At 41.3% G+C, this 12,163-nt stretch overlaps 1 protein-coding gene across 23 annotated transcripts in view; it reads left to right on the top strand.

Moving 5' to 3' along the window:
• Positions 1-243: 243 nt before the first annotated feature.
• cast (calpastatin) overlaps positions 244-12,163 on the top strand; it is a 36,219-nt gene continuing 24,299 nt past the window's right edge. For 6 of the 23 annotated variants that reach the window (XM_068720464.1, XM_068720441.1, XM_068720450.1 and 3 more), the window contains exon 1: positions 5,698-5,832. In XM_068720464.1, coding sequence (XP_068576565.1) covers positions 5,758-5,832 — 75 coding nt within the window. In that variant the 5' untranslated portion in view covers positions 5,698-5,757. The other 17 variants (XM_068720453.1, XM_068720451.1, XM_068720447.1 and 14 more) reach the window with 12 other exon arrangements.

Below are 12,163 nucleotides of genomic sequence, written 5' to 3'. Positions count from 1 at the left end.
TTTTTCTCTTTCTCGCAATTCAATACGATCACAATTGTGTCAAATCTGTAACAACAACAAGCTGAACAATCTGCACATCAAAAATCCTGATAAAGTACAAGACCTCACTTGTTGAAACCTATCTTTAATAGGCTGCACACACTCGCGCGCGCATTGCGAAAACATTTGCATATGCACACTTTTGATCGATCATCAGAGACGAAAGTTTTCTCAGCGGGAGGGGCAACTTCTTTTGCTCCAAGGGGCAGATCAGCCCGTAGACTCAGATCCTCATAGAGAGCACTGAGGGCGCAGAAGGCAACTTAAAAAAAGTGTATCCACCCGTGTTCTGAAGATGCCACACAAGAGACGAGGCCATGGTCACCACAAACACCCAAAGGAGACGGACGAAGTAAGTTTATTGCATGGCACACACGGAGCAAAGTGATCGTACAAGTTTAAGGATGCGTTTACAGATGCAAATAATCTCCAAAACACCCCAAATGGTTTGCGCAAAGATAACAATGTTAACAGTTACCATAAACGCAAATGAATTGTAATACACGTGTACACATAAGACACATATTCTATGCTTTGATCGCTGCATCGATTAACCTTGTCGATAAGTCAACATCATCGGTCAATCGATACATCAGTGGTTGCCAACAGCCGAGAAGCTATGTTCGTGTGGTTCTCTTATGTGGCCAAACCCCCTTCAGTAGTTTAGCTAGGTCAATCACAATAGAAGTCTACCAAGTTCCTTCCGCGGAAATATGCGAATGGTGGGGGGAGTGGGGTGGGGTAGGGGTGGACTGTTATACATAAAAACGGGTATGTGCTTGATTCTTCTCTGGTGATGCGGAAGAGTCAGATGTCCTACAAGAAAACAATGCATTTTAATGGATGTGACTGAGTCAGAAGAAGACCACAGTGCAGACAGACAAAGTGAGGTAATTATCAGAAGTGTGTGGGGAGTGGCTCTCACTGTTTGGGAAGGCATGAGTGACAAGATCTTGCGGTGAGAACAGGAGAGAGTGGCAGTACAGGGAAGAACCTTTATTTCAGGGCAGTGTTCTCACGTACTTCCCTCCTAATCCCTCATGGCGTACGCAGCATACTGGATGAGTCTTGTAAGTACATTTGCAACTTTTCACCCACCTCTCTCTCTCTCTCTCTCTACTGTTTGACACTCTTCAAAACTCTTAAACAACCCTAGGCTTAAAAGTTGGCACCTGTAGAGACGCTGCATGGGTTCATTTCTTGTTTAAACCAGCACAACTTGTCTGAAAGTGTTCGAGCTTTGCTGAATGCGCTCGAAAACTTGGCATTGGCTGCACAAGGCAACCTTTTGAAGTGAAATAAATTATTGTAGAGGCTTTGCCCATATTCTGTCACACACAGTGTTTAGATATGAGGGTGTGTGTTTGTTTGAACTGAGATAGGCTTTCGACGCACACACTTGCAGTCCAGTTATTCTTTAGGGTCGAATGTAAAATACGCTGCAGTGTCTTGCCACAGTTTCAACTCATTTCACAACTATTTATGTTGAACATTAAGTCAGAATAACATGTGTTATTTGAATGACGTACAGTTATCATCGCTTACAACATTTAATTAAATGCTATTTGATATTTGCTTTTTGTTAGGTAGCATTAGACTTTCATAAACATGTTGAAAAAGCAAGAATAACAAGATGATAAAACTTGTATATGAAACATTTTTCGTCAGATGTTAAGTAAATAAACCAACACAATAGGTTAAAACTCACTGCTTCCTGTACAAGATGTTCCATTGAATTTCAATTGCGCTAACAAGTTGGTGCGTGTGTGTGTTTGTGTGTGTTTGTGTGCATGTGTGTGTTTGTGTGCGTGTGTGTGTGTGTGTGTGTGTGTGTGTGTGTGTGTGTGTGTGTGTGTGTGTGTGTGTGTGTGTGTGTGTGTGCATGTAGCAAGGAGTAGCAGCTGCTTCCCCACTTGAAGTCCATCATAGTAGCAGGTTTTCATCCTGCTATCCCACTGCAGGGTCCTGCTATGGCAAGGTACTGACTTCTCCTCCTCCTGCTGTCTCATAGATGTTCTCTGAAACCGAGTTCTTGAATTTTCCCCACATAGGGCAGAATCTTGCAAGAGTGACTTTAAAATTAGTTATTATCGCCTACATGTGGGATGGATCCCATTCTGATTTATTTGTCTGTTATAGTGGTAATTTAAAGTTTTAAATAGGTTGGATATATTTGATAATTTCTACAAAACAAACATGAGAATTCTAAGACCCAAAAAGGAAAAGTGAGATTTCCGTACCATGCTTGCATCACAGTTGACCTGTGCGTATTGTTCTGAAGTGAAAGGCCAATACTTGGTTGCAGTATTCATGTACAGGTGGAAGAAAGTCTGTGTTTGTCTCCCTCTGCTGAGTGCAGTCACGCTTGAGCTTGCTAAATGCTGATTTGCCAGATAAAAGCTGCTTGTCTGTAAACCAGCTGATGTTGATCCAGAAATTCCTGAGCTACTTTTACTACTACTTCTTTACTAGAGAAAACTTTTATCTTTACTGGTAATCTGTCTTCATCTTTTTTTTAAATTGCCAATTCTGCAAATGTTTTATATCTGCAAGTGGCTATAAAGTTATCAAGCATTCATATAATTCCTGGCTAGCTGGAGCAGAAGCCTTGTATTGTCTTTGGGAACGTGGTCGAGCCAGTATGTTGGGTGGTGATGGGCAGAGTTTGTAGACGTCTGAACTGCAGTGGTGGAGATAGTGGTGACTGTAGTACGGCATGGGTCTAAATATAAGGAAGAAGGCCAGTTTAGCAGAGGAGTCCAGTTACATATGCTCACTTATGTGGCACTGGCAACATGTTGATGACAACATCTGGCCATTTCCTCATTCATTTTCACTCATATTTAACTAACTTTATTTTCTCAGATAGCGCTACTATTCTAAAGGTTGAGGTTAAAGTGTCACTTGTTCCTGTCACTAAACTTTTTTTGTGCAAATCTCAAGTCACATGTCACACAAGTGATATTAGTCCTTTTAGGTCTTTGGGAGGTTGCAACACAAGACATAGTTTTTTTGTTCCCATGGTGCAGCTAACATTTACAGGCTGGGTCATTTGGCATTTAACAAAGGTGTGTCTGACTGGAAATGTACCATGTACATATACTGCAGAGCTGTGCTGTACCATAGACTGTATGCATTAGTTTTTCTTTTTTTTTGTTGTAATTCATCGGGTACAGAGAAGGGTTAGAAAAGCAAACTTGTTTGGATTCATTCCTTTGCTGTGTGAACACACTGGCTGTTTTTAAAAGTCTGACATTGTAGGCTTACTCTCAGACAAACCCGGCCTCCATCACCACAATTTAATTTAATTTTTTTCCTGCATGTCCACAGGTTTTCAGCACAGGGTAAATATCTGTAAGTTATATGCTTGTGTAGAGGAGAGTCTTAGTGTTGCAGAAATATAAGAACCATTGTGATGGGACATTCTGGGCTTTAGTGATGTTTCTTGTTGCACCATGAATCATGTTTTTTGTAGGCTAACTCCTATGATTAGTTGTTTTCTTCGTATTTTTCGGGGGTGACGTTTCAGAACAACAGTTCCCATAATGCGTTGGGGCAAATAAACAGGAAGCATAATGTTGCCATGGAGTCATGGCAGTTACCTGAGAGCAACAACTGGAGCCCCGTCTTTTGTTTGTTTTTCGTCAAATTGGCACCATTGAAAGTATAAAAGGCGAATCAGCTAGTAGCATTTCCTTGTACATAATGCACCCATGAATGTACCACGTGAGTAATGTTACTTTGATACTGGAGAAAAATTCACAAGGAACTCCCTATGGTTTCTGAGCAGTTTTCTGGACGTTTATTTGCTCCTGAATATTCAGAGATATTGATACGCTGGAGTACGTGTGTTCAAGTTTGTCTCCGAGAGGGATTTTTGATGCAAATTACAGCAGAGTTCTTTAAAAAAGCTAGCGTTAACTTATTTGGATCTGTGGGCTGTCACTTCCACAACTAATCCAATTGGATTCATTGTCTGTATTGGTCGGCCTATCAGACAGGAATTTACCATATTTCATCAGTGCAACAGATGTATGTTTTATCTAATTATACATGTCCACTGATAATAATTTATGTGTAGCCTATATGCCTTGATTCTGTTAAGAAATATAACAGGGATGTGTTTTTTTGTCATTCAGTTTCAGTATAATTTTGCACCTGCAATAATTTTACATGTTGCGATGCCAGTGAACTGTATTTGGCATCCTTAAACCCTTCTATGTGGCATGTAAAGTTAAGGAAGATCTCACCACTCCACCTGGACATTCAGTTTTGTGCTGCACAAACAGGAGTTCCATGTCTGGCCAGTTTATACTCACTAATAGTACAGTACATAATGTCCATATTTTGCTAAAGGTGTGCTACTAAAACACTTGTAAGCAAAAGGCTCAGATGGATTCCATGGCAGTGACTCACTTAAAGGCTGTACTGTCTGCCGACCCCACCCAACAACTGCCCAAAGGAATGCACAATACAGGTGAGGTAAAGCGTCAGAGCTAGGACTGGAATTGCACTTTGCATTCCCATCGCCTCCTCTGTAAATCATGTGAAAACAATGGTAGCAAAGTAATGGCTTTGGATACACCAGAATAGACTTTTTCCACACAGTGTGTACATGTGTTTTCAAAGAAGGTAGTATTGAATGTAATGCTGTCCTTCCACTTCTGTACTTTTCTGCATGTTGTTCAAATACAGTTCAAAGTAAAGCATCCCTCTTAGTATGGGAGGTAAAGGTTCAGAAAGCCAACACCCATGTTGTAAGCTTCAGTAAATCTATTAGTCATGTGGTCTGTAGAAACACTCCCTAAATTCTGTTTTTTTTGTGGCCGCCACAGCTGTTTTGATGCACAGAATCATGATGAAATCCCCTCCTTTTGCCAAAGATAACAGTCTTCTATTGGCTCAGCCAGTGGCTATCGCTTAATAGTGGTGACATGGTGACATGGAGACCAATCAATATCATTTCCTGCTGCGATAATCCTCAAGAGGTGATGATCTAAGTGTAACATATGATGAGGTTGAAAGCTCAGTCTTGTCTCTCTTGACAGATAGTTGACGCAGATGTATTAAAAAACTAAAGTCTGGCCCCTCCCTTTATTCTCATAGGCAATTAGGCAGCCAGAGTGGTTGCACAAGCTTTCTTTTATTGCTGCGAGTACAAAAGAAGTGTGTACACAAGCATGTATGTGTCTCTATACCTGTGTGTGTGTGTGTGTGTGTGTGTGTGTGTGTGTGTGTGTGTGCGCGCGCGCTCAAGGCCAGCACATTACAAATCTGGGTGTGTGCTTGTTGATAAGTGGCTCGGATATTGTCTCGGTACACTGCGAAAAATAGTTTTACACACCTGCCCAGGCATATTTTTATGTATGTGTGCCCTTGAGTGTGTGTGTGTGTGTGTGTGTTAAAGCAGTATCTGTTTCCCTGAGAAGCAGCTCCGATGTGGCCCCTTATCAGGTGGGTGTCAGTCCACGGTCAGCTCACTTCCCCTTATAGCCCAGAGAGTTAAAGCCCGGCCTCTCTTGTAACTTTAACATCTGAGCCGTCTCCCCCTGCCCCCTCTGCTCTCTGACCACGCCCCCCCCGGGTCCCTCCGCCCTCTCCCTCCCTCCCTCCCTCCGTTCCCTGTGAGTTGGAAACATGCTGCAAGCCGACAGTCAAGGCAGAGGCTCATAGACAAACACTCACACATAGACACGCTCGGAGGCACTTTCAGCCAACATGGGCCAGATATTGACCTGGATCCGAGGCCCGCGGGACGGCCAGGCCCTGCAGGATGTGTCCGTGGAGGAGCAGGTGTGTGCAGATGTGTGTGCGTGTATGTCTATGTGTGTCTGCTTGTGCCATTGTATGTGCAGAGCAACTAATCCAAAAGTATCCATGTGTGTTTTGTTTTGTTGATGTAAGTCAACCTGCAAAGCTACAGTACTGCTGTTTGCAGTTGTTGGTTAGTTGTGTTAGTTCAGTTTGTGCTGTATGTTTAACAAAGGACTTATAGGGGAAACATTCATAGGAGACAAACTTTCTTGGCTCTAATCCAAGTCAGACCTCGCTCCCTCTCTCTCTCCCTCTCTCTTTCTCTCTCTCTCTCTCTGCTGGAATGTGAGGCTCCCAGTCAGCCTGTGCATATTAGAACCAGAGTGTGAGTTTTGTAGTAGTGAGATATTAAACCAAGGCTTGGACAAGGCCTGCATTGTTTATACCTGTTGCTACAGGTACCATCAGCAGGGGAAACAAATAGATTCCTGTTAGTGATGGTTGTTTAAAGAAGAAAAGTGTCCTCACTTTATTTTCACAAAGAAAAAAACATTGCGTTTGGTATTTTTCAGGGCCGAGTTTTGAGTTTGTAGGTCTCGCCCAAATAGCATTCTCCTGTGATAATCTGCAGCGGCAGATGGAGCAATATGAAAGGGTGTGCAGCTGGAATAAGCTTTTTATAAGTATTTTTTTATTGCACAACTTGGATTTGGATGTCATATCCTGTAACCTCAGTGCCATTACCATTGTTCCATTTTCCCACGTCGTGACTGTGATATGTGACAGGTCTACATTGGCTGTCCTGATGTCAGTACTTTGTTATCAGGGCTCTGTTAGTTTGCTCTGAGTCACTAAATGTGTTAAAGGTTCAAATGTGTCCTGGGAGGAGGACTTGGCACAGATTTTTGGAGGTTTTTTTTGTTGTGTTTTGGGCTGAAAAATGTCAGCAGTCTGCCTCTCTCACAGCTCTCTGTTGTCAGTCTTAGACTGACGGGAAATGACCAATGGGAAAACACATCTATGCTGAACATGCAGTGCAAAGTCTAAAAATGACAAGTAGATAATGGAGGAAGAAGATAGTCGAGCGGAGTGGATGTTGTACACATCAGTCTTGTCGTTTGACACTTGTGTTTGCATACTGTGATAACATTGACAGCTATTTCAACACTGCATTGGATTTATACATAATTTCTAATTAACAGCATGTATAACAGCGTTATTCAAAACCTACTGAGAACAATCTCTTTAAAACTGTGGACTAAGCAGTATTTGTAGTAAAACGTAGCACTTTTTTAAGTGCACTTTTAATGTTTTTTTAAAGTCCTTTACCTCAGTAAAAGCAGTACAGCAATTCAATTAAAAATTGTTTACTTAAAGCAGCTATAGTAGATGTTTTTCTAGTCACAATACGACAATGTAAAAACAATGTGACTGCTGAACCTACAGAGAGTTATCTCATGAATCTGGAGCTCTATATTATTCATATTACTGGTTTATGATACTTTCATTCACGTGTAAGCAGCATTTTTTACCACTACCAGTATTTTATATCGCCTTCTGTTAAGTTTGTAAAATACTATTGGCAATATAAACTAGTAAGTATAGCAGTCAAATAAATGTTGTGGCATAAAAAGCACAATATTTGTCTATGAAACATGGTGAACTAGAAGTGTAAATTAGCATTAAATGGAAGTACTCAAGTACAGTACCGTAAAATTGTACTAAAGCACAGAGCTTGAGAAAGGTACTGCTTGTTTTTGTTTTCAGCCTACAGAACAAAGTTGGGATTTCAAGACTCTGCTGACTCATTTGACCAAATGAAAGTCTGACATGGTGCATGTTTACTTTTCCTCTACCAGGAAATGACAAATCCAGACTTGAAGTCCCCTCTGTTATACCATGACACCTGGAGCCTGTGTCCTTTGCAGTTAAGTGATATCATGTCACAAGGTGTCTGGATACTGAAGTTCAAATGTCATAAACAGTCCTTTACTATAACTCTCTCTGCTATTTGGAGCCACATGCAAAGCTTCTGAATAAACAAAACATATGAAGTGTTTCAAATAGGCTAAAGGCAGGAGGGCATCAGCTGTATTGATGAGATGCTTCATTACGTGGTACTCTGTAATAAGCCCTCAGGCTGTGTGTTTGTGCCAGAAAGAGAGGGGGAGCATGTTGTGTACGTATGAGAATAAATACACAGACGTTCTTGTTTACACATATCCTGCGCAGCTAAATATTATCTGTCCATTTTCAGTTTGATATCTTTATAAATGTTGGTGTTTATCTCGATGTGTTATTTCCCAGCACTCATTGAGACTTGTCAGATTTCTCACTTCACTGTCAGTTGGGCTTGAGGTGCTTTCCTCATGTCAGTTATATAAAAGTAAATCTGGGAGAGTTTCCAGGCCTCTGGGCTCACCTGAAAAAGTGCACCAAACTCTTTCTGAGCATTTGTTCTGCTGTCCGTTTACATCTGCCATGCTTGAGGAAAATCTGGCCGCTCTAATGTTCGTTCCAACAAGTAATAGGTAATGAAAACCCGGCTGCGTGATGCTTACTGGAAAATGTAATGCGATATAATGATTCAGATTCTTGGTATCGCTTCACATAAATACATGAAAGTGGAAAGCTGAAGTTGATGATGACATGTTAGCAAGCCTGTGATTATCATGAGCTAAAATGGCTGACAAGTCTCAACAATATCTTGATCTTATTTACTCTGCAGATGTAAGACATAGGCCCAATCTAAGTAGATAAGTAGAGGAAGGGCCTAATTTTTTTGTTTGTGTTTCTAGTTTGGGATGATATGTGGTAGGACAACAATTCAGGGGGAGAGTGCAGTGCTAAATTTAGAGATGGTACGTTGACATGCAGCAGAGCAAAGGACAGCTATAGCTTACGGTAAGGGGGGGGGGTATGGATGCACAAGAGAAGGAGAGTTTCACAGGGGTCGAGGGATTTTTTTGTTGTTGTTGTTTGTATTGATGCACTGAAGTCACTGCTCTGTAATCATGTGTTATAATGGTTAAAAAGAAAGACAAGTTAGCTGCTAAAGAACAGTGGTTTTTAATGAATTGTTGGGATTTGGCAGGAGCGTGTTTGGTTATCAGCAAGTATGAAAACTAAATTACTGACATTAATTGTCATTGATTATTAACAAATATTGGTAATAATGGGGCACCACCCTGAGATCAGGGACCAATAACCAAACTATAAATTAGGTCTCAAAATTGGTGTTCGCTCAAACTGTCAACAGTCAAAGTACTATTCCACATTAAGAGTGAACAGTGAAGGTTAAATTCAAGAACAGGCCATGATATAAAGCTATCATCACAATACACATGCCCAATCACAGAAAACTGCTCTTTGAAGTATAACAGAGTTAATTTACTTCTAAAAACAATTGTAGAATTACAAGCATACTACCTAAAATCAACAAACAATCACGTGGTGAGTGGGGGTGTCTGTGTTTGTGTGTGTGTGTGTGTGTGTGTGTGTGTGTGTGTGTGTGTGTGTGTGTGTGCGCGTGTAGGGGGGGAGAAGTGGGAGAGAAAGAAAAATGGCAGCTGTGATCACACCACACGAGACTACAAAATGGCGAAGGAGAGAGAAAACTACCAAAATGGCGGACGTAGTCTCATATGTAATTACGCCATGCAATAGTACCAAAAATGGCGCCGAAGCCACGATTATTTAACGGAGCAATGACATACGCAATAAAGAGGCCGCGCTTACACACCACGTGAGATGAGCATAACAGCCCAACCTTTGTGTGTATGTGTACGTGTGTGTGTGTGTGGGTTAGTTTGAACAATAAGGAGAAGGAAAGACACTCAAAGCAAGGCAGATCCTCACCGCAGCAGTAAAATACAGCAACTGTTACTTTATCACACAGAAACCCGACTGGCGATTTCAGATTCTGCAGCTGTGGCACTGGTCTTTTAACCCAGCTTTACCCACCTTACTCACGGTGACTGATCTAAACACAACACTATTATAGCAGCATGGAATAGCACTCTTACAGCAATAAAACAACACAATTATTGCAACAACACAACAGTAATCTTAACGCAACACTAACGGAACTCAGCGGTCCGTAAAAATACACAATAACACGTTAACATTACAGTTAAACTTAAAAAAAAATAAATAAAAATTACAAACACTATCTCTGCCCAGACAAAAGCCTCTTACTTTGAGATTGCTTCGTAGCAGTCGTGTGTTTCTTTGAATTTCTGTATTTAATTTGGGACCCGGAGCTTCACTGGTTCTGGGAGCTGCGCGGCGATAAATCTTCCGTATGGCAGCGGGAATTCTTTAGAAGTTATGGGAATTTTTTTTTTAAAGCAAAAAACGTTGTTTGTGCCCCCTTACATACGAATTGACTCGCGTGGGATGGCGTGGAGCTGAAGGTAGCATCGATGCTTATAGTCTCAGTGACGTCATGTCCGTACCACAGGGGTCCCTCGTGGTGCCTATGGCCCTCGTCCAATGAGACCCCAGTGTTGAGTTTGGACCAAATCTCACACATAGGTGAGATTTATTGTCGGGGTGGGGTTGGGTGTGGTTAAATTAAAATCAGGCTGTTGAACTGCCAGGCAGGCCCAATTCCTTTGTGTCAACCACATGGTGAAGTCCCAACAGAATGGAGCTGTCAAAATGACATTATCCTTGTTCTGATGCTCATGTGTGTTCTCAGGGTTGGATCTGGTGATATACAGTCAGTGCTGTTCACCGGCCAGCTTTGATATCTTCTGATCACCTAATCTATGCTTGAATGCACCATTAGTCAATAGCCTGCACCTTTTTATAATGCAGTACCACACAATGATATGTCAGCCTTAACACAAATAAATAAAGATATTCAAGTCTCAACAAGCTGATCTTCATGCTATAGTGGCTGTCCACACAATGGGGGAAACACATAGACAATAACACTGTTGTTTGCTCACTAATGCTCAACAGCGATGCAAAGGCTATGTGATGAGTGCTAAAGCGCTTCTTTGGTGTGTGTTTTTGTGTCGACTATAGCAAGAAATACCAAACAAATAAAAAACTAAAGTTATGCCCTGGCGCGCACACACACACACACACACACACACACACACACACAGATATAAAACAAATAGGCAAATGTAACAGCCTGGTCCTGTGAGGCAGGCAATAAGCACCTCACTGTGTACTCAGCAACGGGTCAGTTGCCCACTTTCCCTCTGGATGTTCCTCTCCTGTTGTGAGAGGAACATCCAGATCTTCTGCCGTTATGTTTTATGGATGCACTACAGTCGAAAAAGGTAAAAATCAATACAGTTTGGAGACAGTTCCTCTCTGCCAGTGGTTGCATTTCTTTATTGAATATCAATAGTTTACTATTACCAAGAGTTATGTTTTTAAATGTGTTGCCACGTTTCCACTTTGCCAATTTGGATTTAATCCAATAAGCAAACTATCTTTATTTATTTTTTTACATAACCGGTGACTGTAAATCTTAAGTTAAAGAAATGCTGCCCCTTAAATCTGTGGAGCATGTGGCTAGGCATTACACATTGCATTTTTAACCCATGCCACTGTTTCTTAGAGGAGTAGTTTGGTTTGACAGGTTATCCAGGTTTTTCATTAGCATAATTTAAAAGCTTCCTTGTAAGAAGTTCATAATGTCGCTGTTCATAATCAGCCAAGACCTGATTCACACTCTTTTATAATCTTTCAGAACTTCTTGTTCAACCCTATCTCTGTATGTATCTATATCTTCCACTTTTCAAAGTGAAAGTTTTTTTACTGTGATCTCTTTCCGGCAAAAGTATACAACGCCAGTCCTGTGTTTTCCCACAGACTTAGTTTAAGAACCATGAGGCATTACGACCTCCCACTTAGAGTTTTCCTGTGAGCTCCTAGAAACACTATCAGAAGTTCAGATTAGAAACCCCCCATTTTCCAGCTTCACTGTTCTGATTGGCCAATCCCTCTGGATGGGAGCGTTCGTGGTCTGCTTTAGCTCATTAGTTGTCAACAAAGATAAGTGTTACCAGGGGTTACCAAGTAAGGCATTTGGATCCAGTACAAGCATGCATAAAACACTCACAAACACTCACAGAGTCAAAGACACAAAAGCAGAGGGCAAAGCTGTTAGACAAGATTTATTATTGATAGGTCCCAAAACGGACACAACTATTTGTGCCAGGGAGGTGCAAGGGCAGGGATTGTGCAACAAGCAGAGGAGATTTAACTACTTGTCCTTTTGAAAGATATTTTTAGACAAAAAGAATAAAGTCAGAGGAATTTAGAAACAAGGCAGGCCGTTCCCCTTGAGAAGAAAATACCAAAAGCACATCATGCCTTGCTCATTTCTGAGCTCTGTGTTTCTTTA

The sequence above is a fragment of the Cebidichthys violaceus genome, unplaced genomic scaffold (genome assembly GCF_023349555.1).
Source record: "Cebidichthys violaceus isolate CVI_PGR_0920_01 unplaced genomic scaffold, fCebVio1.0.p SCAF_25, whole genome shotgun sequence".
Taxonomy (NCBI): Eukaryota; Metazoa; Chordata; class Actinopteri; order Perciformes; family Stichaeidae; genus Cebidichthys; species Cebidichthys violaceus.
The sequence above is the reverse complement of the archived record's forward strand: the minus strand, read 5'-3'. Positions and strand labels throughout refer to the sequence as shown.